A 26,464-nucleotide genomic window follows, 5' to 3' on the forward strand; every position below is an offset into this window, starting at 1 on the left:
GCGTCGTTGCTCTCCCGACTCGGTTATCGTGTCTCCTCCACAGACACTGCTTCGCTGGTGGGACCAGACCTTTCTTCTGAGATCTGGCTGCGTTGTCTTGCCAGCTCCCCACACTCATGTTGGGGTGCTTGCCAGCACTTTCCTCCGCGGGGCTCCGGCCACGCCTGTGCTCCCGTGTGGCCCTGCCGCGCCTCCCTAATGCCTTGGCCCCAGGACAAGGTCTGGGCACCCAAATCAGATGTCTCCATCAACTTGCCCCTCCTGAGAGCCTGTCTCTTGGTTTTGTTTTCTGAGCATTTCTCAGAATTGGCTGTATCTTTCTTCCTCTCTTTCCACTTGTCAGGACCACGGTCCCATCCTGTGGTCATGGCAGAGCCCTGGGCAGTTGCCTGCGTTTTATGCCCAGCCTCCCATTCAAGGATAGAGCAGGTGTTTGAACACGTGAGCTTCTCCCTCGCTTGGCCCTGAGCCTTCTGCAGCTCCCACCCAGGGTGCCCATCGGGGCCTTGGGTCTTATGTGATTGGGTTTGTGCCTACCTGGCTGGCCCTATTTCGAGTGATTCTTCCTTGCTTTTGCTCTCAGTCTTCTTTTCCTCAATTATTCTGTGTTTTCTTTAACCGTAGTTTAATTTTTCACAGGTTAATTCTACTTTTCTGGCAGGGCCCAGCTTAAAATCTTGTCTTTAGAAACACTGTACAGGTTCAGTCCCTCGCCATTGGTCTCATGGCGCCCTGTCCTCATCGTATTAATTGTTCGTCACATCACAAGGCACATGAGATCTTAATTCCCTGACCAGGGATTGGACCTGCATACCCTGCATTGCAAGGCGGGTTCTTAACCACTGGACGGTCACGGATGTCCTCAGACCACTTAAGATTTTGTTTAATGCTTATTTTCCCCAAAAGGGGATCTTTTCTGGAGTTTTTGCTGTTGCACCCTTGAACAGACACAGAACAATAAAGACTTGATTTTTTGAGCTCTCGTTCATGAATTAATTCTTCTGCTTTGAGGCTTAGCTAATTCAAGCCACAGTGGAGTGAGACAATGTTTTAACAATTCAAGATCAATTCATTCATCCAACTAGCGTTTGCTGAGCACCTACCACATGCCGAGCACTGTCCCAGGGGCCTGGGAGATGTCTGTTAGGAAGACAAAGTCCCTGCTTTCACTGAGCTTCCAGCGCTTGGTGGAGACAGACAAGGAATGCCATGTGTAATACACTTGGTGGTGAACGCACTTTGGGAAGAGGAAGGCCAGACAGGCAAGGGTATTGGGTGCCGTGGGCGGCACAGACTCTCCTGGTGTGGAGCCTTGTGTGTCTTGAGCAGTGAGTGTGCAACAGGAGGCAGGGTGCTGGGCTGAGGCCCCCGGGAACACGCCGGCATTTGCTCAGAGTGGAATGGAGCCATTGCGGGGTGTTGGACAGAGCAATGTTTTTTGATTTACATTTTAAAATTTAAGAGGATCCTTATCATTCTAATGAAAGAAAATGAAGAGGAACTAAAGAGGCTGTTGGTGAAGATGAAAGATAAGAGTGAAAAAACTGGCTTAAAACTCAGCATTCAAAAAGCAAAGATCTTGGCATCTGGGCCCATCACTTCGTGGCAAATAGATGGGGGAAAAAGTGGAAGCAGTGACAGACTTTATTTTCTTGGGCTTCAAAATCACTGAGGACAGTGGCTGCAGCTGTGAAATTAAGACACCTGCTCCTTCGAAGGAAAGCTAGGACAAACCTAGACAACATATTGAAAAGCAGAGATGTCACTTTGCCAACAAAGGTCCGTATAGTCAAAGCTATGATTTTTCCAGTAGTCATATATGGATGTGAGAGTTGGACCATGAAGAAGGCTGAGCACCAAAAATTTGGTGCTTTTGAACTGTGGTGTTGGAGAAGACTCTTGAGAATCCCTTCGACTGCAAGGAGATCCAACCAGTCCATCCTAAAGGAGATCAGTCCTGAATATTCATTGGAAGGACTGATGTTGAAGTTGAAACTCCAGTACTTTGGCCATCTGATGCAAAAAACTGACTCACTGAAAAAGACCCTGATGCTGGGAGAGACTGAAAGCAGAAGGAGGAGGGGGCGGCAGAGGATGACATGGTTACACAGCATCACGGACTCTGGGCGTAAATATGAGCAAACTCCAGGGGATGGTGGAGGACAGAGGAGCCTGGCATGCTGCAGTCCATGGGGTCACAGAGAACCGGACACGACTTAGTGACTGAACAGCAGCCTTAGCTGTGGTGTTGAGTGTAGACTGCAGGGGGGTGGGGGTGTGGGCTAGAGACCTGCTGTACACGGGAGGAATGAGGTGGGGAGGAAGGAAGTGGAGAGGAGGGAAGGTGGGAAACTGCTGCACGAAGGTAGATCAGTAGGAGCTCCTGGTGGAGCCCGTGGAGTGTGAGAGAAGGGAGCCCAGTGTGCAAAGAAACCACAGCACTTCTCTTTATGGATTTGCCAGGGGTTGGCAGCTTGTATTGAGGCTCACCCGCAGCTCAGTGCTGGGATGGTGGCTTCTGCTGGTCCAAGGACACAGGTCACGCTCACCCCGTCCCCGTCTGTGGTGCGCCCGGGATGTGCTGGTGGGTGGGCGGGGGGTGCGTTTGCTGCGGTCAGCCGTGTGACTGGCTTGCTCCTGTTTGTCCCCCTGCCCGTCTTCCTTCAGGATGCCACGCCCGTCTCTCGGCATTGCTTTTCTTCAGAGACTGGCTGTGCATCTGGGCACCAGCTCCCTCTTGTTCCTGTCCCTTCGGTTTCCCCAAAAGAAGGCCTTTCACTGCGAGGCTACAAGAGACCTTTCTCTTTAAAACACACGGAAATGTGTCGCCAGTTACAGGTGTCTGCGGAGCCTCCTGCAGGCACGTCTGTTCTAAAGCGCTCGGATGCAGCCATGCTGGCTCCGGGTGGCAGGAGTCGGAAGGGTTGAGCCCGTGTGGCTGGTCGCTCTGAACCCGGGACTCTCTCTGCCCTTCTCTTGCAGGTGTGGCCCCCATTTCTCCCTTCTTCTCTGCAGCGTGTGACGACACGATGGCACACAGGTGGCTGCCTCGGGGGGTTGCCTGCCTGTGGCAACCTGCCCGTGTGGGAATATCCTCACGGGCATGACTGCGCCCGAGAAATGGCCGGTGCGCATCTGCAGCGTGCCTCCTGACCAGGGGGGACGGGCTCTGTTTCCGTGCAGGTGGGGACGATGGCCTCCTGAAGGGCTGGGACACCAGGACGCCCGGCACAGCCGCCTTCAGCAGCCGCAGGTGAGTCCTCATGGGGCCAGCCCTCCCGCGCTGCCCCGTGCCGCCCGCCCCCGCCCCCAGCTTCTGTTGGGGAGCTGCGCGGCGCCTGCTCAGCCCCCTGCCCCCCGCAGACACTCCATGGGCGTGTGCAGCATCCAGAGCAGCCCCCACCGTGAGAACGTGTTGGCCACGGGAAGGTGAGTCCCGGCCGTGGCGCCGCTTCCCCCTGTGGCCGCTGTGGCATCAGACCGGGCTGCTCTTTGAACCAGAGTGTGGGTGTCGGGGGCTCAGGGAGGGACTGCGTCCTGGAGGGGCGGGTCTGGGTCTCCTGGGAGGGGTACCCTGTCCCCGGAGCCCCGCTTTCCCGCACACTGCTTGAGATTCGTGGGTTGCAGCTACGACGAGCATGTTCTCCTCTGGGACACGCGGAGTCTGTGGCGGCCACTGGCTGAGGTGCCCGTGCGGGGCGGGGTGTGGAGGCTCAAGTGGCATCCGTTCCACCGCGACCTGCTCCTAGCGGCCTGCATGCACGGCGGCTTTACGATCATCAACTACCAGACGGCAGCAGGTGAGCGGTTTCCCCACCCCTGCCCACCAGGATCCTCCTCTGTCCCGACACGTCCCAGGTTACCTGGCCTTGCCGTCAGGGTGACTCCAGAGCCTCAGCTTCAGCCGCTGCTCTGTAACCGCGGTCCTCACCTGCCCGTCTCCGTTATCTGGGTGCCTCTGCACCCAGCGACCCCCAGCCCCACTGGGGCCTGCGAGGTGGTCACCACTGCGGACAGTTGTGGCTCAGCGGCCTGCGTTCCAGACACGCTTCAGCCGCTGCCCCGGTTTTTCCTCCTGCTCTGGGCAGAACCCAGCAGGGCCCGAACCGTCAGGCGGACCTGGCCTTCCTCTCACCAGGGGTCCCTCACATTTTCTTTTCTTGAACCCCCACCCTGCTCTTGCTCCTCAATCCCGGCCGGCACCGGGGTCCTGTCCCCTCCTTGGTAGGAGCAGGCGGCCGCCGCACCCCCACGGGTTCCCCACCGTCTCCAGCCCGCGGTGGCCGCATGCAGGCTTGCTCGTCTGAGCCCTCGGCCCTGCTCCTGCCGGCTCGCTGCCCTCTGGCCTGTGGCCGCCCTGGCAGTCCTCTGCCCTCTCTTCTCTCGTTGTATAGGCTTTACAGTGACAGGTTGCCCTCTGAACACTGCTTGCCCTGTGTCCCATGAGTTTGGTATGTTGTGTTTTTATTTTCCTTCATCTCAGAAAGTATTTTCCAATTTCTTTGTCATTTCTTCTTTGACTCATTCGTTACCTTGGAGTGTGCTGTTTAATTTCCACATTTTTGAGAACATCCTGAATTTCTGTTACTGATTCGAGTTTTAGGGTTACTGGGACTCATTGTGGCCTGGTTGTGGTCCGTCCAGGGAGGCCCGCGTGCTCTGTTCCCGTCGGGGGAGGGCTCACCGTCTGTTCTTGATGATTTATCTGGTCGTTCATTTCTGAAAGTGGGGAGTCAGTGTCTGGAGTGCGGTTCTTGTTTTAATTGGACTACAGTTGCTTCGGCTATGGTTGCTGACTTGGGTCTGTTTCCTCCCTCACTTCTGCCAGGTTTTGTCTCAGTCCCGGGGGCTGTGTGCTCGAGGTCGTGTGTCTTCCTGATGTGCTGACCCTTCTCATTACAGGATGGCCCTGTTTATCTCTAGTCACGTTTAAGGCCTCCGTCGCCTGATCCCAGGGGAGGCACTCACGCTTCCTCACGGGTGCTGTTTGCTGTCAGTCTGCCCGTGGCTGTGTGTCTGCAGTGTATGTCCTGTAGGTCATGCGCTGGTGCCGGGCCTCCCGGAGGTGACGCTCTGCCCTCCGAGTGAGGGGGTCAACGGCCGCGAGATGCCCCTTTGTCCCTTTGTCGCTGATGTTGGTTTTGGTCATGTGGTTGAGGTGACAACTCCCTTTCTGGTTGCTCTGGGTTCGTTTTGGACTCTCCCTCTCCCACACCCTGGACAAGCTGTTTTTCCGGGAAGTCCTGGATCCTCTTAGTGGTGACTGTGTACATGTATGTGTATGCGTGTCTGCATATCTGCACGTACGTGTGTGTACACGCTTGTATGTACATGTATGCTCATGCTTGTGTATCTGTGTGTGTGGATTTATGTGCGTACGCACGTGTGTGTGGCAGAACACGAGTTCATGCTGACACCTCTAACTCAGTCCAGCACCACAGGTTTCTCCCTGCCCTCCCGTTCTGTGTCTCCCTGGCTCCCAGAAAGCCTTTGCTCACGGGCCTGAGCCTGGGGAACGCTGTCGGTGCCACACCACAAGCGCAGAGTTCCGTGGGCCCAGATGCTCTTGCCGTTCTATTTGTCCCATTAGTTTGATTTAGTCAGTGTACCGCGTTCACAATTTACTTGGATTGGAGTTGTTTTTTTCTTCTGGATGGCAATTATATTTGAAATACAGTTAGGTTTTTTTTTTAAAGGATGTTTTTATTCATCCTCATCGATTTAATTTTTCTTTTGAATGTATAAAATCATTAACAATGTTCTAGAAATGAAAATTACATTAGGAACTTCCCTGGCGGTCCGGTGCTTAAGACTTCGTGCTTCCACTGCAGGAGGCGTAGGTTCAATCCCTGATGGGGTGCAAAGGTCCTGCGTGCCATGGTGCAGCCAAAAAAAGAAGAAAAAGATGTGCTAAAAGGCATGCTCAGACTTCGGGAGGTAGTGAAGGGCAGGAAAGCCTGGGGTGCTGCAGTCCGCGGGGTTGCAGAGTCAGACACCACCGAGCAACTGAACAGCAGAGATACCCGTCCTTCCCTTGCGTCGCTCCCACTTACCTCTTGTAGGTAACCTATTCATTAGGTTTTTGTTACAATTCTGTGTCTTTTTGCAAAAATTAGCCTGTATGTTTATATATCCATACTTCTCCTTTGGTACACAAAAGATATTCTGTATAAATTCATGTTTTGTTTACTTCACTTTTAAAGCACATCATGGAAATCACTCCTTATTGGTTCATAGAGTTTTTTTTTTTTTTTTTAAGTTATATAGCAGTCCATTTAGTGGGTATACTCTAGTTTTTTCTTCCAATTTTCTATATGAGTATTTGGATTATTTCTAATATCTTATAATCACAAATAATGCTTCATGTATGTTGTTTTGCATATGTGTTTCTGCTTGTTGGAGGTGTATCTTCAGGGTTACTGCCTACATGTGGGATTGCAGTGTCCACAGACTGTTATCTGTCAGATTTCATCATCTCACCAGCCATGGATGAGAACCCTGCTTCCCCACAGCCTTGCCACCAGACTGTGTCACCCGCTTTGGAATTTTGAGCCTGATAGGTGTGAAAATGATATCTCACAGTAGTTGGAATTTGCATGTCCCTAAGTAGGAGTGAAACTGAATATATTCTCACTTGCTAAAGGGCTGGTTTTATATTCCTGTTTTCCTGAATTATCTTTTGCTTGTTTTTCTCTCTGAATCCTGGTCTTTTTCTCCCTTGGTTTAAAGAGTTCCTGTGTACTGGCCCATTGTATTAGTGGCATCAGCCCTTAATTTTTGGTTTATGTCGGAAATAATTTTTCTGTTTTCTTACCCTGATTTTGCCTTACCCTGTTTTTCCTCCCATACAAAAGTTGAGTTTTTTTTTTTTAAGTGTAATCAAATTTGTAGGTTTTTTTCATTGAGTCTAGATTTTTGAATCTTAAACACAGCTAGATGAATTCTAAAGGAATTCATCAGTGTTTTCTCATACTTGTTGGAAATCATCTTTTTACGATTAGAATTTTGATCCGAGTCCTCCTGTGTGGTATGTGGAACTGTCCCGACAACTGTTCCTGGAAGTCCATCCTCCCCCACCCCCACCCCCAGGGACTCAGGACACCAGCTCTTGTGCCCAGGCACTTCTGGCACTTGTGTGGACCCTGTATTTCTTGTCTTCTCTTCTGCCCCCTCTGGCTGTCTTGATGTGTTCACACCTGCTCTTTAACCATGGAAACATTTAGTGTGTTTGTTAGAGTGGGCTTATTGCCTTCTCTAGGTCTTTCTCAAGGACTTCCTGACTATTCTTATGTTTGAACTTGAGTGTCAACTTAGCTTGTCCCAGAAAAAAATGCATATTAGTTTTTTATAGGGATTGCGTTAGATACAAATTAACTTTCCAACTGACTTACTTATCATCTGGGATCTTATTCAAGAAAAGGGATACCTTTCCATTTGTTCAGACCTGTTCCTGTGTCTTTTTGTAGTTGTTCATTTACTAAGTCGTGTCTGATTCTCTGTGGTCCCACGGACTGCAGCACACCAGGCTCCTCTGTCCTTCACTATCTCCCGGAGTTTGCTCAAACTCATGTGCATTGAGTCGGTGATGCCATCCAACCATCTCATCCTCTGTCGCCCCCTTCCCCTCCTGCCCTCAATCCTTCCCAGCATCAGGCTCTTTTCCAGTGAGTCAGCTCTTGGCATCAGGTGGCCAAAGTATGGGAGCTTCAGCTTCAGCATCAGTCCTTCCAATGAATATTTAGGGTTGATTTCCTTTAGGATTGACTGGTTTGATCTCCTTGCAGTCCAGGGGACTCTCAAAATTCTCTTCAGCACCATAATTCAAAAGCATCAATTTTTTGATGCTCAGCCTTCTTCACAATCCAGCTTTCATGTCCATACATGACTACTGGAAAAACCATAGCTTTGACTATATGGACCTTGGTTGGCAAAGTGATATTTCTTCCTTTTAATACACTGTCTAGGTTGGTCATAGCTTTTCTTCCAAGGAGCAAGTGTCTTCTACAGTCACCATCAGCAGTGATTTTGGAGCCCAAGAAAATAAAATTTCTCACTGTTTCCATTGTTTCCCCATCTATTTGCCATGAAGTGATGGCACCAGATGTCATGATCTTAGTTTTTTGAATATTGAGTTTTAAACCAGCTTTTTCACTCAACTCTTTCACCTTCATCTAGAGGCTCTTTAGTTCCTCTTCACTTTCTGCCTTTATGGTGGTGTCATGTACATACCTGGGATTGTTGATATATCTCTCAGCAATCTTGATTCCAGCTTGTGATTCATGCAGTCCAGCATTTCGCATGATGTACTCTGCATGCAAGTTAAATAAGCAGGGTGACAATATATAGCCTTGATGTACTCCTTTCCCAATTTTGAACCAGTCCACAAGAACTAGCTTTTCTTCTGTGTGCATACATTGTACATTTCTTGTTAAGTATACTCCTCAGTAATCTAATGTTTTTGTTGCTCTTGTAGGTGGGCATTCTCTTCATCGTATCTTCTAACTAAATTGTCTATTTGAAAGTTGTTGGGTTTTTTGTTGGTAGTTTCATATTTTGCCAGTTATAAACTTGTGTTTCCATTAGTTTTGTTATTGATTCCTTGGGTTTTGCAAGTAAATATTATGTCATCTCCAAAAGATGAGTTTTATTCTTTATTTTCCAAATTGAATACCTTTAGTTATTTTCTCATTTAACTTCATTTACTGGTGTCTCCAGTACAATTTTTAAAAAGAGTGGAGGACATCTTGCCTTATTCCTGACCTTGAAGAGGGGCCCTGCTAGTTCCCATGTAGTTTGATGATATATAAGGACTAAAGTGTGTCCTTGAAAGAGAAGTAAGGGTTAGTCATTCAGTCGTGTCTGAGTCTTTGCAGCCCCATGGGCTGTAGTCTGCCAGGCTCCTCTGTCCATGGGATTCTTCAGGCAAGAATACTGGAGTGGATAACCATTTCCGTCTCTAGGGGATCTTCCCAACACAGGGATTGAACCTGAATCTCCTGTATCACAGACTTCCCTGGTGGCTCAGACGGTAAAGCATCTCCTAGACGGAGGAACCTGGTAGGCCATAATCAATTCTCGGGGTCGTAAAGAGTCGGACACAACTGATCGACTTCACTTTCACTCCTGTATCACAGGTGGACTCCTTACGTCTGAGCTCCCTGTCCTTAGTATTCGTCAACTTCTGTTGTCTTGAGTATTCTTTAAAATCAGGAATTGTTGACTTTTTTTGTCAAATGCTTTTATACTATCTGTTGAACTGTATTATTTTTCTCCTTGGATATATTTATATAGTAAATTTTATTTTTGGATTTCGTAATGTGGAATATATATTCCTGGAATAAATCACACTTGGTTACGGTTTCATTTTGTTTTAGTTGTCAAAGTAGTTTTTTTTTTTTTTTTTTAATTTAAAAACTTTTCTTTTATTGAGGTATAGATAACTTACAGTATTATGTTGCGGATGTGTAACATGGTGACCCACAATTTTTAAGGGTTATGCTCTGCTCACAGTTACTGTAAAATTTTGGCTCCATTCCCTGTGCTGCACAGTTGATTTCAGTCGCTCAGTCGTGTCCGACTCTTTGCAACCCCATGGAACTGTAGCACGCCAGGCCTCCCTGTCCATCACCAACTCCCGGAGCTTTAATCAAACTCATGTCCATTGAGTTGGTGATGCCATCCAATCATCTCATCTTGTCTCATCCCCTTCTCCTGCCTTCAGTCTTGCCCAGCATCAGGGACTTTTCCAGTGAGTCAGTTCTTTGCATCAGGTGGCCAAAGTATTGGAGTTTCAGCTTCAGCATCAGTCCTTCCAATGAATACTCAGGACTGATTTCCTTTAGGATGGACTGGTTGGATCTCCTTTCAGTCCAAGGGACTCTCAAGAGTCTTCTCCAACACTGCAGTTCAAAAGCATCAATTCTTTGGCACTCAGCTTTCTTTATAGTCCAACTCTCACATCCATACATGACTACTGGAAAAACCATGGCTTTTACTATACAGACCTTTGTCAGCAAAATAATGTCTCTGGTTTTTAATATGCTGTCTAGGTTTGTCTTAGCTTTTCTTCCAAGGAGCAAGCATCTTCTAATTTCATGGCTGCATTTGCCAACTGCAGTTATTTTGAAGCCCAAGAAAATAAAGTCTGTCACTGTTTCCATTGTTTCCCCGTCTATTCGCCATGAAGTGATGGGACAAGATGCTATGATCTTAGCTTTTTGAGTGTTGAGGTTTAAATCAGCTTTTTCATTCTCCTCTTTCACTTTCATCAAGAGGCTCTTTAGTTCCTCCTCACTTTCTGCCGTAAGGGTAGTGTCATCTGCATATCTGAAGTTATTGATATGTCTCTTGGCAATCTTGATTCCAGCTTGTTCTTCATCCAGCCCAGTATTTCACATGTATATATTGAGTATATATGTTTTGAGTATATCCTTTTCTGGGGTGGGTTTTGTTACACGTCATGCAGGAACTTGCAGGGAGTGAACCTGCACCCCCTGCAGTGGAAGCACAGAGCCCTAACCGCTGGACTGCCAGGGAAGTCTCTGTACAGTGTATCCCCGTAGCGTATTTACTTTCTATGTGATAGTTTAGTTTGTAACTTGGCTTCCCAGATGGCATAGTGGTAAAGAATCTGCCTGCCAGTGCAGAAGACGTGGGTTCAATCCCTGGGGCGGGAAGATCTCCTGGAGCAGGAAGTGGCAACCCACTCCGATGTGCTTGCCTGTAAAATCTCCCTGCACAGAGGAGCCTAGGGGGCTGCAGTCCATGGGGTCACAGCGAGTTGGACACAATGAGCGACAGCGCGCACACTGTTTGGATCTTTTAGTCCGTTCTCTCTCTATTGCCTCTCCTGCCTTCCCTCTCCTCACTGGTAACCACCAGTGCTCTGTACTCTGCTTAGCAGCTTAGTCATGTCTGACTCTTTGTGACTGTAAATAATGCTGCTCTGAACATTAGATGGCTTCCTTGGTGGCTCAGATGGTAAAGAATCTGCCTGCAATGAGGGATATCCAGGTTCAGTCCCTGGGTCGGGAAGATTCCCCTGAAGAAAGGAATGGAAACCCACTCCAGTATTCTTGCCTGGAAAATTCTGTGGACAGAGGAGCCTGGCAGGCTACAGTCTGTGGGGTTGCAAAGAGTTGGACACAACTGAGCGAATCTCTGCCTTCTGTCTGTGTGAACATTGGAGGCCTTCCCAGGTGGCGCAATGGTAAAGGATCTGCCTACCGATGCAGGAGACACAAGTGACGAGGGTTCCATACCTGGTCCAGGAAGATCCCCTGGAGGAGGAAATGGTCACCCACTCCAGTATGCTTGCCTGGAAGACTCCAGGACAGAGGAGCCTGGTGGGCTACAGCCCATGGGGTCTCAGAGTCGGGCATACACACATAGGAACATTGGGCTGTCTGTATCTTGAATCTCTCTCACTTTCTTTGGATATGTACCTAGGAATGGAATTGCTAGATCATATGGTTGGCAGGTCTGTGTGCAGTTTTTGAGGAGCCTCCACACCATTTTCATTGTCTGTGCTAGTGCAGGAGGGTGGTCTCCTCTCCACAGTCTCCCTCACATTTGGTATTTGTGGTCTTTTGGATGATGGCCATTTTGACAGGTGTCAAGTTACATCTCATTGTGATTTGCCGGGAGCCAGCACACGAGATCCCACCCATGACAAGGTCATGAGGGGAGAAAACCTGACAGGCAAGGCGGATCAGGTTTTCAGGGGTTTTGAAAAGGCCAGCTCACGAGATCCCACCCATGACAAGGTCACGAGGAGACAGCCTGACAGGCAAGGCGGATCAGGTTTTCAGGGATTCCGAAAAGCTGCCCCTGGTGCTCACCTTAAAGATGATATCTGTCTTTCTGATGCTTGCTTCAAAAGACTACTCCCTAATTTCTGTGATACAGGCAGAAGGCTTTCCCCGATCTCTTTCCAAATAAGAATCAATTTAGAACTTTAACCAATAAGTTTCCCAGGTGGTGGTATTTTATGAGATTATCCAGGGTGAAAGGAGTGTTTTAATTTAAACTCCTTTGCTGGTATTTTAGTTTGTTTGGCAAATGCGTTTATGCCCTTGGTACTAATATCCATGATTACTTATAATACCCTAATCATAAAATAACAGAACTTAATCATAAAAGAACATAATCATAAAAGAACATAAAGAATCATATAAAGGCTCTAATAGACGTAGAGCCCTTTGGGGGGTGAGGAAGCCCTATTAGAAAACACAAGAAAAATTATTCTAAAAGTAGCTATTAGGTTAACATTTGCTTGCTGTCTGATGTAATGTTAAACTATCTTCCCCTTAAAAATGTACTAACTTAGGGTATAAAAGCCACGGTAAAAAACGGTAAAAAATAAAGGATTGCCAGACTCTGCCAGACTCTGAGCACCCCCCGTCTGCTCTCTCTCTCTCGCCGACGCCGTTCACCCTGAGGGTACCCCCTGGATCCTGCCGAGGCTGGACCTTGGCAGTGATTTTTCTTTGCATTTTCTGATGATTAACAATGTTGAGCATCTTTGCAAGTGCATTTTGACCATCTGTGTGTCTTCTTTGGAAGATATGTTATCTTTTTCAGTGTAGTATTGCATTCTGGTCCATACTTTATTTGGGGTTTTCAATAATGTTCAAAGATGACACAAATTTTCTTTTGTGCTATTTATCAGCATTATGTTTGGTTCATGTGAAAATCAAAACAAAAAATGTGAAAAGTTTTTTTTCATGTTATCATCTGTTGAGTAATTTATATGTCATTTGGGTTATCTTTACACTCAAGATGCGGTGAATATTCTCCTACAAGACTATCTGGGCCTGATTTATTTTTGAATGATGATTCTGTGTTAACTTTATATTTTTCTGTGAAAGTTGCTTTGTTTGTGCTTTATGTCTCTACTGGGGTCAAAAGTTCCTAATAGTTATTCCCTCTTTATCCTGTTTTACTTTGTATAGTTATACAAATATACAAATGTTTGTTTCTCTTTCCTTAGTTAGATTAGTTAGTAGTGTGTATGCTTTATCTCTTTTAAGAAGTGGGGTTTGATTTTTCAGTATCATCATGTCGTTGCTCTTCTCCTTCTCGTCAACTTCTTTTACCTTTGCTGTTCCTCTCCTTCTGCCTCCTTGGTTCTTTCTGTAGCACTTTGAGTTGGGACTACAGTTCACTTATGTTTATTACTTTGCTGTGTAGTAAATATTTTTATGTCTGAATTATTCTCTGATTTAAGCATAGTTTTAGGTTCTGATACGTGGTGCTTCCACTTTCATTTTTATGAAGAAATTCTGTGATTCAAGTTTGTATTTCCCCTTTTATCCAAGTGTGGTTTAGTAGAAGGTTTTAAAGTTCCTAGGTGGAAACCCTTTTTTTGTATTTTGACCACATTATTGATTTCGCTTCATTGTGCTGTGATCAGTGTTGACTATACTCTTTCTCCTTCATGGAACTTTTCGCCTGCCTGCTGCCCAGCGCGCTTGTTCAGCTCTTGCTGCAGTGCCCCAAGCAGCAGGCGTGCTGCGTTGCCGTGAGGCGTTGCCGTGTGGCAGGAGGCTTGCCTGTCCACCTGGACCACGAGTGGACGCTGCCCGTGGTTGCTGGACGTGAGAGATCCCAGCGACCCTGCCTCCTAGGCCCCTGGATGGTCACGCCGAGGGGCAGGGCAGTGTCCTCGGAGCTGCCTTCTGTGGTGGTGCCAGGTGCCTCTCTGCTCTCTGGGAGAGCTCAGCATCAGGCTTCTTTCCTGGCTTGGGGAGGAGGATCTCTGGTGTGTTGGTTGTATCCTTGGTCTGTTTCCTGAGGCCAGCGTTGGCCTCTCCTCTTCACTTCTCATTCTGGTCATGGTTCAGAGTCTGATCATGATTTTAAGCACTGCAGCATCGATACCTACACTGGGGACGTGGCTGTGGTGTCCAGGTGACTGAACGCTGAATGGCCGGCCGCTGGGCCTTCAGCTGGTAACAGTTTCCTAATCCCCAGTTTTCACATCCCCAGCTCACTGGCCAGAAGTTTTCTGCGGCTGCTTTTGCCAGCCTCGGCCTTGACCTGGACCCTTGAGCACCCCAGGTTTGGTGACACCGGTTCATTTTTATTTTTTAAATTATTTATTTATTTATTTGTGGCTGTGCTAGGTCTTCATTACAGTGCAGGCTTTTCTCTAGTTGCAGAGAACAGGGGCTCCTCTCTAGTTGCTGTGTAGGGGCTTCTCGCTGTACTGGCTTCTCTTTTTGTGGTGCACCAGCTCTACGGCCTCAGTAGTTGCAACGCGCGGGCTTAGTTCCTCCACGGCATGTGGGGTCCCCCAGATCAGGGACTGAACCAGTTTCTTCCGCACTGGCAGACAGGCTCTTTACCACAGACCACCAGAGGGCCTCTCATCGTTTCTTCCGGTCACGTGTCACTTTTCACATTTTTCTCGGCAAATGTCAGAACGATGTCTGACATTTTCGTCTTGCTCTTCATCTTCGGAGTTGCCATAGCAACTCACCACAAGGACAACTGCCCAGGCAGTGAATGACTCCTTTCCCAGTTCAAATCCAGACTCTCTAAGGGAGCTCTGTGTGCCGGGACGCTTCTGACATGTTGCCAGTTCCAGATGACAACTCAGCCATGTCCACGCCGGTGTGATTCCTCACTCACACCAAGCTTTCCTTGTGGTGTGCTTCACGCGTGCTTGTTCCCTTCATTTCGGATACACCCCATTCCCTCTGTCTGGCTCGCTGAGTCTCAGGCGCCCTAGATGGGAGCTCCGCGGTGCGGGATGCCTCCTCTCTCAGGCACACAGCGCCTTCACTGCAGGATCGTCTGCACTTCTCTGCTTGTCTGTGTCTCAGCAGTCCTCGGCATGACACACGGTGGTTGCTCTTGGAAGTTTCTCTTTGAGGGTGGGCAGGGTCTGTTGGGGATGGGTGATGAGATTAACTCTGGCTAAGTTTCCTGTGTCCTCCCATCTCGCTCCAGAGGAAGAACAGGAAGCGGTCTCTCTGTCCTACCCCTTGCCCAACTCGCTGGTGTATGGAATCGACTGGTCCTGGCTCTACTTCTGCCGTCTGCCACAGACCCAGCCGTCCTTCCCTGGCAGTGACCCAGAAGCCAGAACAGCAGACCAGGACCCTGCCCTGAAGGTTGCAGATCCGTCACCAGCACCCTCTTCAGAGTGTTTAGCTTACAGTGATGGAGTGGGTCGCACCACACACCAGGACGGAAGCAAGCTAGAGGCTCCTCTGCAGCCATCTGCAGAAGACAAGAAGGATGTCCGGCTGCCTACTTCAGGGATCAAGATCTGTGACAGTGACCAGGATCTGGAGGCAGCAGACTTTGACATCAACCTTCTGGCCACTTGCTCCTTTTATAATCATGTTCTTCACCTCTGGAAGTGGGAGAACATCTGAGCTGGGGAGGACCTTGTTTGGTTTGACATGGTAAAGACAATTTCTACAAATAAAACCTAGAGTACATCTTTATCTTTTTTGAGAATGAAGTGTCCCCAGACTATCTCACTGATATTTTGGTTACATGAAGTTTTCTGTTTGGGGCTCAGTGCATCTGTGGAATTTTCTCAGTAGATAGAAAAGCTGTTGGCCTCTCAGATAAAACTTATCTCCTGGGCCCTTCAAAATGGTGGCTCTGTGGCAGCAGGGGGCGGGGTGGAGGAGGGGCTTGGTTCCCAGCTCTCAAACTTGTCCTGTGTTTTGACTTTCAGCTCTTCATACTTATATAAGCAACTACTTACACTAACTAAAATTTTTAAGGCTACTTTATAATACCAAAGTAGTTTGTTTTTGTGTTATATCAGAAGTAGTTTTATATGAACATTAAAAAAGATCATGGCCCCAGAAGTGCTTGTATAGCCTCCTGTGCAAATAACCAAAAAGAAGGGTGTATTGCTTTAGCATACCATGAACTTGAAATGTTAAGTCCTATGGTGGATTAGTCACGCTTCCTCACTGTGGCTTCAGTTAAACCTGGACAGTTTAACTCCAGACCTACTGGGCTTGTGACTGATCTGACTCCCGTAGAGGAGTTCCTCCTCTCTGGAGGAAGATGTAGAACTACAGGCCACTGTGGTATTTGTCAACTCCTCAGCATCCACTAATATAGGTAGGTGTTCTGAATCAGAGAACACAAGCGTCTATCCTTTATTTCCTGATACAACTGTCAGCACAGATAAGAATGTATTAATGTTGACACCCCCCCCCCCGAGTTTTAGGATATTCCACTTAAGGATCAATTAAACAGAATTAGGATCTGAGAAATTATGCGCTGAAACAGAACATAAAGAGAGAAGAGACTTTTAGGTAAATAGTAGTTTGGCAGCAGCTTCCCGTGTGGCCTTATCTTTAGGTTTGCCCCAAGGCGGGGAGTTTCACCAAAATAAACTGCTTTGGGACCCATAAATGTGCTCATTGGTTGTTCCCTGGGGCGACCTCTAACCCTAGGGTGAATTACCCAGTGCTGTCACGTGGCTGGACCTGCCTTGAGAAGTATCTCCCTCCTGCAAGCTGAGCCACGTGTTCTTGTCTACTTTCCTCTCTGTAGGGGTTCCGGTTTGGCTGGAACCTGAGACCGTCGCCTAAGTCTCTACGCTTTAACGTAACACGTGGCGTGCTTCCTTTACACAGTGACCAGATGCCCAAAACAACACGATACGGTAGCCAAGGTCTTTAATAGAAGCGAAACGAGGGAACCGCCTCTCCACCCGCCACCCCGGAACTAGGCTGGGCGAGGAGGTCCAAGTCCTCGGTCGCAGGCACATCCTGCGCGGCAGCCGACCACTCCTAGCGCGGGAAGTTCTTGGGATACAGCTGGAAGAGCTTGCCTTCCTGCGTGGGCTCAAAGCCATACTGTTCCAGGTGCTCGGGGTCAAAAGTCCCGGCCTTAAAGTCCTTCTCGATAGCCGGCGCCGCCGTCTCCAGAAAGAGCTGCTTGGCCGTCAGGGGAATGTCTGTGCCCTCCGGGGCGCGGTAGTTCACGTAGGGCTTGAGCTTGAAGCCGGCCAGCTCGGGCACCACCAGCTCCGGGACCATTTCCTTGACCAGCACGAACCTGCCGCCGCGACCGTGGAAGCCGACGCCCTTGGCACCGCGGCTCTTGTAGAAGGTGCGCGGGCCCCGCTTGCTGGTCCACTTGCTCATGCGGTCGGCGCCCCGCACCAGGGCGCGAGCCACCCCGCTCAGGAGACCCATGGCGAGGTCTGCGCACAGACACCACGCCGCTGCCGGCTCCAGCCGCCTCGGATACCAGCCCCGTCGCGCAGCGCTTCCGGCGCCTTCGGCAGCTTCCGGTCCCACCGGCCCCCGCGCCGCAGGAAGAGCGGCTCCGATTGGCTGCGCCGTGTCGAATATGCAGCCTCGGCCCTGGGAGGGGGCGGGACCGGCGGTAGCCCGACCAATGGGCGGGGAGATCCCGCGTCCGGGCGGGACGTTAGGAGAGCGGCCGTCGGGGGCGGGGCTTCGAGGCAGCGCCCGGACGATTGGAGGCGGATTTCGGGAGCGCGGACGTTGGGGGCGGGGCTTCGGGGAGGCGGGACGGGAGCGCGCGGTGCCGGTCAGTCGCCGTCTAGCGCCGCGAAGTGGCCAGGTTAGGCGTCTGAGTCTGTGAGGAGAGGCCGCCATCATCTCCCCCAGCCCGCGCCGGGACGACACTGCCCCCCCAGGGCCGCCGGCGCCCCCAACCCGACTGCTTCCAACCCGACGTCCGTCATCTCGACCCCGCTTAACTCGACGCCTCCCAACCTCGACGCCCCCCCCAACCCCGACGCCCCACAGCTCGACACCCCTAAACCCGATGCCCCCAACCCGGGTGCTCCTCAGCCCGACACCCCTAAACCGGGTGCCCCCTACACCAGACGCCCCCCCCCCCCAAGCCTGAGAGCCTTCAACCGGACGGCCCCTTAACCCCTACTGTCCAAACCCTACGCCCTAATCTCCAAGCCCCCTTAACCACGCCCTAACCTCCATGCCCTCAGACCCGCTGCCCCAGGCTCCCCCAGTTCTGGACTTGACCACTTTTCCTCTGGCCCCATGCTGTGGAGCAAGCGAAGCAGTTGAAGGCGCTTCCGTCGTGTGGCAGGTGCTGGGGTCTTGAGCTTTGTCCCTCTTGAGCCTGGTGGGGCATCGGGGGATGGGACTGGTCAGGGCTGGGCGGTAGGGCTGGGGTCAAGGCGCTCCTGGTCCTTGAGAAGTCGACTGAGAAGAAAGTTTCCCATAGGGCACGGACCAGTGAGGAAATGCAGGTGACTCTGCACCTGCCTTCTGCTTCTTGACTTATTTGGGTGGGATTTTGGAAGAGACAAACCCTCCCTTGCTGTGGCCCTTCTAAGAGATCTGGGAGCCGCAAGGTGAAGGCCCTGGACATGGCTCCTTCTCGTGGCAGAGAGGTCAGGTGCACAGGTCAGCCTGCACAGAGGTCAGGCTACTCCTCAAGTTCACCACAGCCCGGACCAGCACATCCACCTTCAGGGCTCCACCACACTGGGTGGGAAATCCTGTGCCCAGCCCACTAGGGAGGGTCTGGCGCACAGCCTGCAGTGGCCACACACCCCTACCCTTACCCAGCCTCAGCCTCCTCGCCATGGTCCTGAAACTCCCGGCTGCACTAGGCCTTTGCCCAGCTGCCCACACTTGTCTTTGACTGACTGGGAGAGGAGCCTGGGGCTTGGCTGCAGTTCTAGGTTCCTTGGGCAGCTACACCAGGGCTGTTTACAGAGAGGCAAGTGGCTCCCTTTGCTTGTGAAAAGCGTTTTCTCCATGGAGAGCACAGTGTTTCATCAGAGTTTTCCTGTCAGTAGACATGTAACTTAATGTGGACAGGAACACAGGGAAGGGCTGGGAGGCACTGCTTTGCACGTGAGCCTGAGGTGGTCCAACCTCTACCCTCCTTGGAACCAGTCTTTCTTTTGTTTCACTTTTTAGCCATGGAGCAAGAGGAGGACACTGGCCCAGAGGTACGGAACCTGAGGAGTCCAGTGAGGAATCAGCCTGAAAATTCCCAGTGTGGCCGCTTCCGGACAAGGATGAAGCTGCCCTGCAGCAGCTCCTTGAAGCCGGCTGCCTGTGGGAGTGGCGTACGGGCCTCTCTTCCCCTGTCAGGACTGAACCCCTCCCTCCTGTTCCTCAAGGTCACACTTGTCAGTTCCTGGTTCCCTTTAGGAAGCCTGCTTGCTTTGAGGTAGGGCCTTTTTCCCGTGGAACATCTGCAGCCACATCACAAAGGCTTTTATTCCTAAAGCAGAAAATTCGATGCATTAAAACAGCAGTGAAAAGCTGAAAAGTTAGAGCTGCCAACCACTAGAGACTATAAATAGGTCTGGGTCGCTCTCACAACCGTTCCCCTGGCTCCTCCCTCCCCTCCCCCCAAGGGGTGGCTGAGCTCAGCGGACACACTCCCGAGGAGGGTGCTTGTCTGCCACCCAGTGGAGGTGGTCTCTAGCCAAGCACACAGCCTGGGCCAGGAGGGCCTGGGCACCTCACTCTGAGGCAGAAACTCCCACTGCTTCCTCTGCTTTCTGAGCCAAGTTCAGAGGGTTGAGTCTTTGGATCACTTCCTTGTTCTGTCTTGATGTAACATTCTGCTTTTGAAACGCTTTTCTGAGTGCATTGATTCCCTCGGGTTTTCTGGCATCAGTACTGTGTGTGATCCTGGCTCTGAAGGATCAGGCAAGCTGCTTTAGTCCTTGGCACTTGTGTAAAATCTTGACAGAATTCACACACACACACCGCCCCCCTCCCTCAGTCCATCCTGTTCCTGACTGCTTGGAAGGATGTGAGTACCAGGAGGAGTGGAGCATAGTTACTTGTTTGACTGGTTTCTTGTCTTTGTGGGGAACCTGCCAGCATCCCCTGTACAGGAGGTCCTAGCCGTCTGCCCACCCACCATCCCACACTCACTGTTTTCTCTTCCCTCCCTGTCTCTCTCCCTGGGGCCTGGGCTTCTGAAGCTGCTTGTTAGCTCCCTCCTTGGGAGCCGTTTGCTGCTACGTGCTGCATTTAATGTTCTCAAAATTCAGCTGGCTCGTTAGGGTTTCTCAGCACTGCTGTTGTGTGGGCCTGTGTCCGCCCTTGGGCCAGCAGCATGCGGTCCTGCCTGTGATGAGAAGGTCTGAGGAGGTGGCCTTTGCACGCCCCCGGCCAGGCAGGTGCGCTCCTCTGGATGTGCATCCTGAGGACAGGGAAGCCGAGACTGGAGGGCTCAGGTGCCCGGGGCATTTGTTGTCAGTGCAGCGCAGCTGCTGGCCCTGCCCAGCCCTCCTGTGGGCGGGCAGCCCTTCTCCGGACACATGGACTCAGGCCCTCTGCCTCCTGAAAGGCCGCTTCATTTCGGGGGTCTCCAGGCTTCCGACTTCTTCCCTGACCCACAGCTCTGTCCTTGCTCCCTGAGAAGCTGGGGCTGTGCCCATCCTGGCCCTTCCTGACTGCAGGCTTCTCCCCTAGGTGGGCTTCTATCTGGCCACCCTGTGGTCCCGGGGTCTGGAGCTGATGGAGCAGCATTCCCAGTCCACCATGGTAACCACCTCACTGCTCCCGGGTGATGGGCGGGCCCCAGAAGCAGTGGCCCCCTGCACCCTTGGCTGCCCGGGGCCCTTTGTGTCCAGCCTGAGTTTGGGGTTGGGGGTCATGGGGCCTTGCTGATGGATGCTCTGTCTGTGACCTTGCCCAGCTGCTGGGGATTGTCATTGGAGTCCTCCTGGCCCTGGCCCTCATCGGCACCACCGTCATTTTTGTGTACAGAAGGGTTAGCCAGTTCCGTGAGTATCTTGCTTGAGGCCGTGGCTCCAGTGAGGGAGGGAGAAGAGGGCTTGAGAGGGCGGTAGGTTCGGGTGACTTTCTCTGTGTTTTAAGCTCCCGCACAAAGCTCTCAAGGCCATAGCGGCTTTTGTTGAAAACTGCTGGCCTGTCGACCCCTCGTCGGATCTATAGAATTTAACTGTGTCCTGAACTCTCTTGGCTCTCATTTCCAAGAAGAGATGAAGTCCCACTTCCTTTGCTTGGGTGTGTCACAGCCCAGGAACAAGATGCTGTGTGACGCAGGGCGGGCAGGACAAGCTCAGTGCACACGCAGCTGGCCCAGCTGTGCTCAGGCTGCCCCTTGGCCCCCGTTGCAGGACAGGTGCAGCCCAGTCCTCAGTACAGGTTCCGGAAGAGAGACAAGGTGATGTTCTACGGCAGGAAGATCATGAGGAAGGTAACTCACTGCGGGCCCCTCTTCCCTCAGAGGGGTCGCTCAGCCTGTTCCTGGGGCCGTGCAGGGCCCGGGGCTTGGGGAAGGTTTGGGGCAGGCACAGCACCTAGAGAGGAAATGAGCCAGGAAGGGCGGCAGAAGCCCCTCCCAGGAGCATCCCCAGGTGTGTAAGGTGGAGGGTCCTGGCTCCAGTGCAGATTGGTGGGCCTCCCATGGTTTGGGGCTGGGCCCTGCAAAGTGGAAACTCCCAGACCTCACTTCCCAGAGTCATGACCCATCTTGGGGATGAGCAGTCTTTGCTGGTGGGCCCCACCCACTGAGGACAGAGGGCTCAGCAGACTCCCAGAGGCTTACTGTGCCTCAAAGGCATGCTTGAAATGTTTGCTGATATTTAAAAAATACTGTGTTTATTAACTTTTCTCTAGATGCACAGTTAGTTTGTGTTCTTTGTAGAAAAACTTGAACTGTCTGACGAGGAGTCACGTGGGTGTCCCTGGGTGGCTCTTTCTCCTCGTCAGGGTCAAGTGCTGTGAGCGGGAGGTTGGTTCGGGCTGCCGAGTCTGCCGGGGCGGCCCTGGTGCGTGGTGTGGGGGCTGCTGCAGAGTCGTGTGGGGCCACACGGAATGACCCGCGAGCAGGTCTCGAGGCACTCGTGTGTGGTTGGATCTGGGGCTGTCCATGGATGACCCCACTGAGGACTGTGTGTTGGCAAGCTGGATTTGGTCTAAGGAAGACAGGAACGTGGTCCAGTGGGGCCAGAACCCCTTGGCAAGGACGAGTCATGGTGACAACGCACCGACAACCGCAGCCGGCACCACGGGGCAGACGCAGCTTAGGAGCTGCCCAACGGGGCCGGCTGATGCCTGGGTAGGGGCCAGGCCCTTTGTACTCCTTGGCAGCACTGTTTGCGGCGGTCCAGCGGGCCTGAATTGTGAGGGGGACGGAGAGCTGTCCAGGCCAGGAGGGTGTGCAGGCACCGGGGTTGTGTACCAGCGTGACGGGTGTGAGGAGGAGGGCGCCGGCCTTCCAGGAGAGGGGACGCAGGGCCGAGGACGTCGGAGCACGGGCTGTCCAGGGACATGGCCCTGTGTCCTCGCTGTCAGCAGTGCCAAGGAGGTGCCCTGTGTCCTGGGCAGGCGAGCAGGTGGGGCCGGGCCGGAATGCCCGTAGGGGCCACGTCCTGAGGGCTGGGACCGACCCTGAGACTGGGAACTGGATCCCACAGGTCTCAGAGTCCAGACTTAGCCTCCCCCTTTCATTCTGCAGGTGACCACGCTTCCCCACACACTTGTGGGGAACACAGCTGCCCCCCGGCAGCGGGTGAGGAAGAGGACCAAGGTGCTGTCTTTGGCCAAGAGGTACTGGGAATGCCCTTCAGACCAGTCAGTTCCCAGCCGCCCTCCCCAATGGGCTATCCGTGGCTTCCCTGCTGTGGGGCTCACAGCCCAAATGCTCTCTGCTGTATTTTTTAATTTTTAAAATATTTAATTGATTAATTAATTTGGTTACATCAGATCTTAGTTGTGGCACTCAGGCTTTGTTGCTCTGTGGCATGTGGGATCTTAGTTCCCCAGCCAGGGATCAAACCCGCATCCCCTGCATTGCAAGGCAGATTCTTAACCATTGGACCACCAGGGAAGTTCCTTGCTGTCTGCTTTTGAACCCCTTTGGGCTTCTGCTCCAGGTGTGTGCCTCTTTGCTTTGTAGGATCCTGCGATTCAAGAAGGAATACCCTACCTTGCAGCCAAAGGAGCCCCCACCCTCCCTGCTGGAGGCTGATCTCACAGAGTTTGATGTGAAGAATTCTCACCTGCCATCAGAAGTTCTGTACATGCTGAAAAATGTCCGGTAAGAGAGAGGTGGAGCTGGAGGCTCTCTTTGTGCTTGCCTGGCCTCCGAGGTGTCCTTTCCCTGTGGCCACCGCTGGTTATGTCCACAAAAAATATCAGTAAACAGTCTGTAACAGGAATAGAAAAGAGTTTTATTTGAGCCAAATTGAGGACTGTAACCCAGAAGACAGCCCCAGAGAAGTATGGTTTTCAGCACAGTTTTATATCTTGCCTGAATGAAGAACGTTGAACTAGTCACAGATACATTCCTTCAGGGTGTCAGAAAGAAATCAAAACCAGATCAGCATGTACACGGTGAGTCAGCATGGCATTGACACCTGGGAAGGGAGTCTTATCGTAGAAGGAGCACCAGGATTGATCTCCCAGGATGAGAGGCACTGAGTCCTGATTTTTAACGTGGGTGTTCTTTACTTCTGGTAAGTGTTCAGATCAGTCGCTCAGTCGTGTCTGACTCTGTGACCCCATGGACTGCAGCACGCCAGGCCTCCCTGTCCATCACCAACTCCCGGAGCTTGCTCAGACTCATGTCCATTGAGTCAGTGATGCCGTCCAACCATCTCATCCTCTGTCGTCCCCTTCTTCTCTTGCCCTCAGTCTTACCCAGCATCAGGGTCTTTTCCAGTGAGTCAGCTCTTCACATCAAGTGGCCAAAGTGTTGAAGTTTCAGCTTCAGCATCATTAAGTGTGCCCTTTAATAATTAAAGGAGATGTACAGTGTGTGGTTGATCAACCACAAATAGGATATTCTGCCTGGTGAGCATAAAGTGGGTGTTCACACATGTAGCAGCCAGAATGACCTCTCTGGACCTCAACATGTGACCATTTGTTTTATCAGTTGGCAAAGCTTCTCTCCTCTGGCTGTCACTGCCCTCCTGGTGCTGAGCAGAGCCTCCTTGCTGGTTCTTTCCCATGTGTGTCTGCTTCTCAGAGTTTCTGCCTTCAGGACGATGCAGAGCAAGTGTGGGAAGTGAGTGGCCGGATGGAATATTGAAAATCTGGCTCCCTGTCTCTCCCTGGAAGCCCCAACTCCTCTTTCCAGCACTTCACTAACTGCCCTTGGTTACAAACCTGGCTCAAACTCACAGTCGTGGCCTGAGACTTCTCTGAGCTCCTGGGATCGCAGCTGATGGGGCTTCCTAAACCTCAGGCTCCTGCTCTGCTGGCAGCCAGGTGCTAGTGCTGCAGGCTCTGCGGCCCTTGGAAGCTCTCCCTGTGGTCTGGCCAGCAGGGACAGTGTCCTTCCTGACGGTGTCCCACGTGTTCTGATCTCTGTAGGGTCCTGGGTCACTTTGAGAAGCCGCTGTTCCTGGAACTTTGCAAGCACATGGTCTTCGTGCAGCTTCTGGAAGGAGAGTACATCTTCCGGCCGGGGGAGCTGGACAACAGCATCTACGTGGTGCAGGACGGGCGGCTGGAGGTCCGCGTGCAGGACCCGGTGAGGACCCTCGGGCCGGGCGGGGCGCTGCCGTGTCGGCGCGCCGTGGTCTGCCCTCTGGAACATTTCTCAAGCTTTCCATTGAAAACTTAGTGCAAAACTCATTTTATTTTATGTAGATAGGAGATTCATATTTTATTTCTCCAGCAACATATATACAGTTGAATATAAGTTAAAGGCCAGATTGCACACCAAAACCAGGTCCTTTAGGTGGTTCAGTCGAAGAGGTAAGGCCTTCAGCTGGCTAACATGAGAAGTGTCCACTCCTTGGCCCACCTTTTGGGATTTTGCCAGTCCTGAGTTCATCAAAAATTTCTTCCATATTCTGAGGTGTAAAATCCTGTAGTAGTTGTCATTGAATTGAACCGTTGACTCATTTATACAGGTCCCTAAACACTCCAACTAGGACTGAAAAGTTTGTCAGATGAATCGTCCCACTACCTTTCTGCTGAGCGTTCCTGAGTGATCGCCAGGATGTTGGCAGAGTTTTGAAGTGTGCAAGGTGGAGTGGTGCAGCCATGAATATGACACTTCCCGTTGGCTTTCGGTTATATGTTGCATGAGAAATTGCTGCTTCATATGCTCTCCCTGGAGGTACTTGTGAAACCTCTGCACCTGTTTATAGTGGAGCTGGGCAGCCATCCTTTTTGTCTTCAGGCTGGAAGCAGAGCTGCTGCTATAGTTGGCTCTGTCCTTTTATAGTTTTCCAGTGCAAAATCCAGTGAAGCATCCAGGTTATTCTCAGGAGTGTCTCTGGGCACACCAAAGGCCCCTCCAGCTCCATCTGCACAGCTGTCTTATGCAGCTTCCTTCATGCCTTCCCCACGGGGTGGTGAGACTGGTTTCGTGGGCCAGAGCACCTCAGAGAGAAATGCGGAGGGCCAAGCTGAGGTCCTTCAGGGGGTGCAAAATCTCAAGTTTGAGTTCTTTGGAGGAAAAGACACATTAGACCAAAGCTGCCCTTGACGCAGCATGTCAGCTTCTGCGACACGGGCTGCGTGGTGACTCACGTCACTCCCACTGCCTTAGGACCCCTCAGTGGGTGGGTACTGACCTGTAATGATCAACCGCACGCTTGTCTTATTTTCAGGTTTCAGGCTATAAATAATTTTAACTGTAAGAAAATAATTAAAATATTAATTCAGCTGGAAGCTAACTCCTTGCTGCCTGCCTCTGTTGAATTGTGTGCTTAAATCACAGTTGCCAGGTGAGGGCGGGGGGATCTCTAGACCAAGCCTCCTGGGCACTTGGTTTATTTGCCTGGTGGTAGGTGACCCAGGCTTCCCATAGACACTCGGTGAACCCTGGACTGCATGAGGTTGCTCCCATCCCTGGCCATGTGAACTCCCCACCTGCTGGGCCCTGGGTGAACCTGACCCAGGACAGCTCCTGCGTGTCCTTCCAGCTTCTAGACTGCAGAGTTAGGGGTGCAGGTCTCCTGTGTAACTGTATCTGTGAGTGGCCTGGTGGGATAATCAGAAAGGGCATGCTCTCGTCCAGTCCCCTCCAGGGGCCTCCGCGTCATCCGCCTGGCAGACCTTCCCAAGAGGGCCAGAGCCTTTGGCCCAGATGGATGGGCTCCTGGACTGTGACCTGTGCTAGGTTTGAACAAGTTCAAAGGAATTTTTCTGGGTCACCCTGAGATGAAGTTCCTATCCTAAATCACCAGCATTGCATGGTTTCCTTTCTCCTTTAATCCGGTGGGGAAAAATATGTCAAAATGCTATCATTTATACTGAGAATAACTGCGTTTGGTTCCCACAGCCTTTTAGTTAGGCCCCCCAACTCTCTCAGGCAGATCCTCCTGGTGCTGACAAGACACAAGACTGAAGGCTAGGCTGGGCCTCCTTGTTCCTTAGTCACCCTCATCTTTCTGTTCTCGTTCCACGCGTCGACAGAGTGCAGCCTCTGCCCCGCACGACCAGTGGTGGGGGGTTGTTTGCGTGGCCAGCCTGGCCGGCCTGGCCTCCCACCACGGATGACTCTCCTCTGCTTCCCAAGCGCA

General features: G+C 51.3%; 3 protein-coding genes and 1 pseudogene across 7 annotated transcripts in view; 2 read left to right on the forward strand and 2 right to left on the reverse strand.

Moving 5' to 3' along the window:
* DPH7 (diphthamide biosynthesis 7) overlaps positions 1-15,833 on the forward strand; it is a 19,954-nt gene extending 4,121 nt beyond the window's left edge. For 2 of the 3 annotated variants that reach the window (XM_065927978.1, XM_065927976.1), the window contains exons 6-10: positions 3,184-3,253; positions 3,364-3,429; positions 3,628-3,800; positions 4,395-4,451; positions 14,956-15,833. In XM_065927978.1, coding sequence (XP_065784050.1) covers positions 3,184-3,253; positions 3,364-3,429; positions 3,628-3,800; positions 4,395-4,451; positions 14,956-15,386 — 797 coding nt within the window. In that variant the 3' untranslated portion in view covers positions 15,387-15,833. The remainder of the gene's footprint in view (positions 1-3,183; positions 3,254-3,363; positions 3,430-3,627; positions 3,801-4,394; positions 4,452-14,955) is intronic. The other variant, XM_065927977.1, reaches the window with a different exon arrangement.
* A 792-nt stretch (positions 15,834-16,625) lies between these two features.
* On the reverse strand, positions 16,626-17,279 carry MRPL41 (mitochondrial ribosomal protein L41). The gene has a single exon (XM_065927981.1). It carries the CDS (start codon positions 17,178-17,180, stop codon positions 16,773-16,775), a length of 408 nt encoding a protein of 135 aa, XP_065784053.1. The 5' UTR covers positions 17,181-17,279; the 3' UTR covers positions 16,626-16,772.
* A 231-nt stretch (positions 17,280-17,510) lies between these two features.
* PNPLA7 (patatin like phospholipase domain containing 7) overlaps positions 17,511-26,464 on the forward strand; it is a 77,398-nt gene continuing 68,444 nt past the window's right edge. For all 3 annotated transcript variants that reach the window (XM_065927982.1, XM_065927983.1, XM_065927984.1), the window contains exons 1-9: positions 17,511-17,574; positions 17,963-18,066; positions 18,909-18,940; positions 20,427-20,498; positions 20,653-20,740; positions 21,098-21,177; positions 22,441-22,532; positions 22,882-23,022; positions 24,300-24,459. In XM_065927982.1, the coding sequence (XP_065784054.1) occupies positions 18,911-18,940; positions 20,427-20,498; positions 20,653-20,740; positions 21,098-21,177; positions 22,441-22,532; positions 22,882-23,022; positions 24,300-24,459 (663 nt within the window). In that variant the 5' untranslated portion in view covers positions 17,511-17,574; positions 17,963-18,066; positions 18,909-18,910. The remainder of the gene's footprint in view (positions 17,575-17,962; positions 18,067-18,908; positions 18,941-20,426; positions 20,499-20,652; positions 20,741-21,097; positions 21,178-22,440; positions 22,533-22,881; positions 23,023-24,299; positions 24,460-26,464) is intronic.
* LOC136165450 (NADH dehydrogenase [ubiquinone] flavoprotein 2, mitochondrial-like) lies at positions 24,486-25,947 on the reverse strand (annotated as a pseudogene).

This window comes from Muntiacus reevesi, chromosome 3, assembly GCF_963930625.1.
Source record: "Muntiacus reevesi chromosome 3, mMunRee1.1, whole genome shotgun sequence".
Taxonomy (NCBI): domain Eukaryota; kingdom Metazoa; phylum Chordata; class Mammalia; order Artiodactyla; family Cervidae; genus Muntiacus; species Muntiacus reevesi.

Coding starts and splice junctions, on each gene's coding strand:
- MRPL41 (XM_065927981.1), bottom strand. CDS start 17,180: ATGGGTCTCCTGAGCGGGGTGGCTCGCGCCCTGGTGCGGGGCGCCGAC.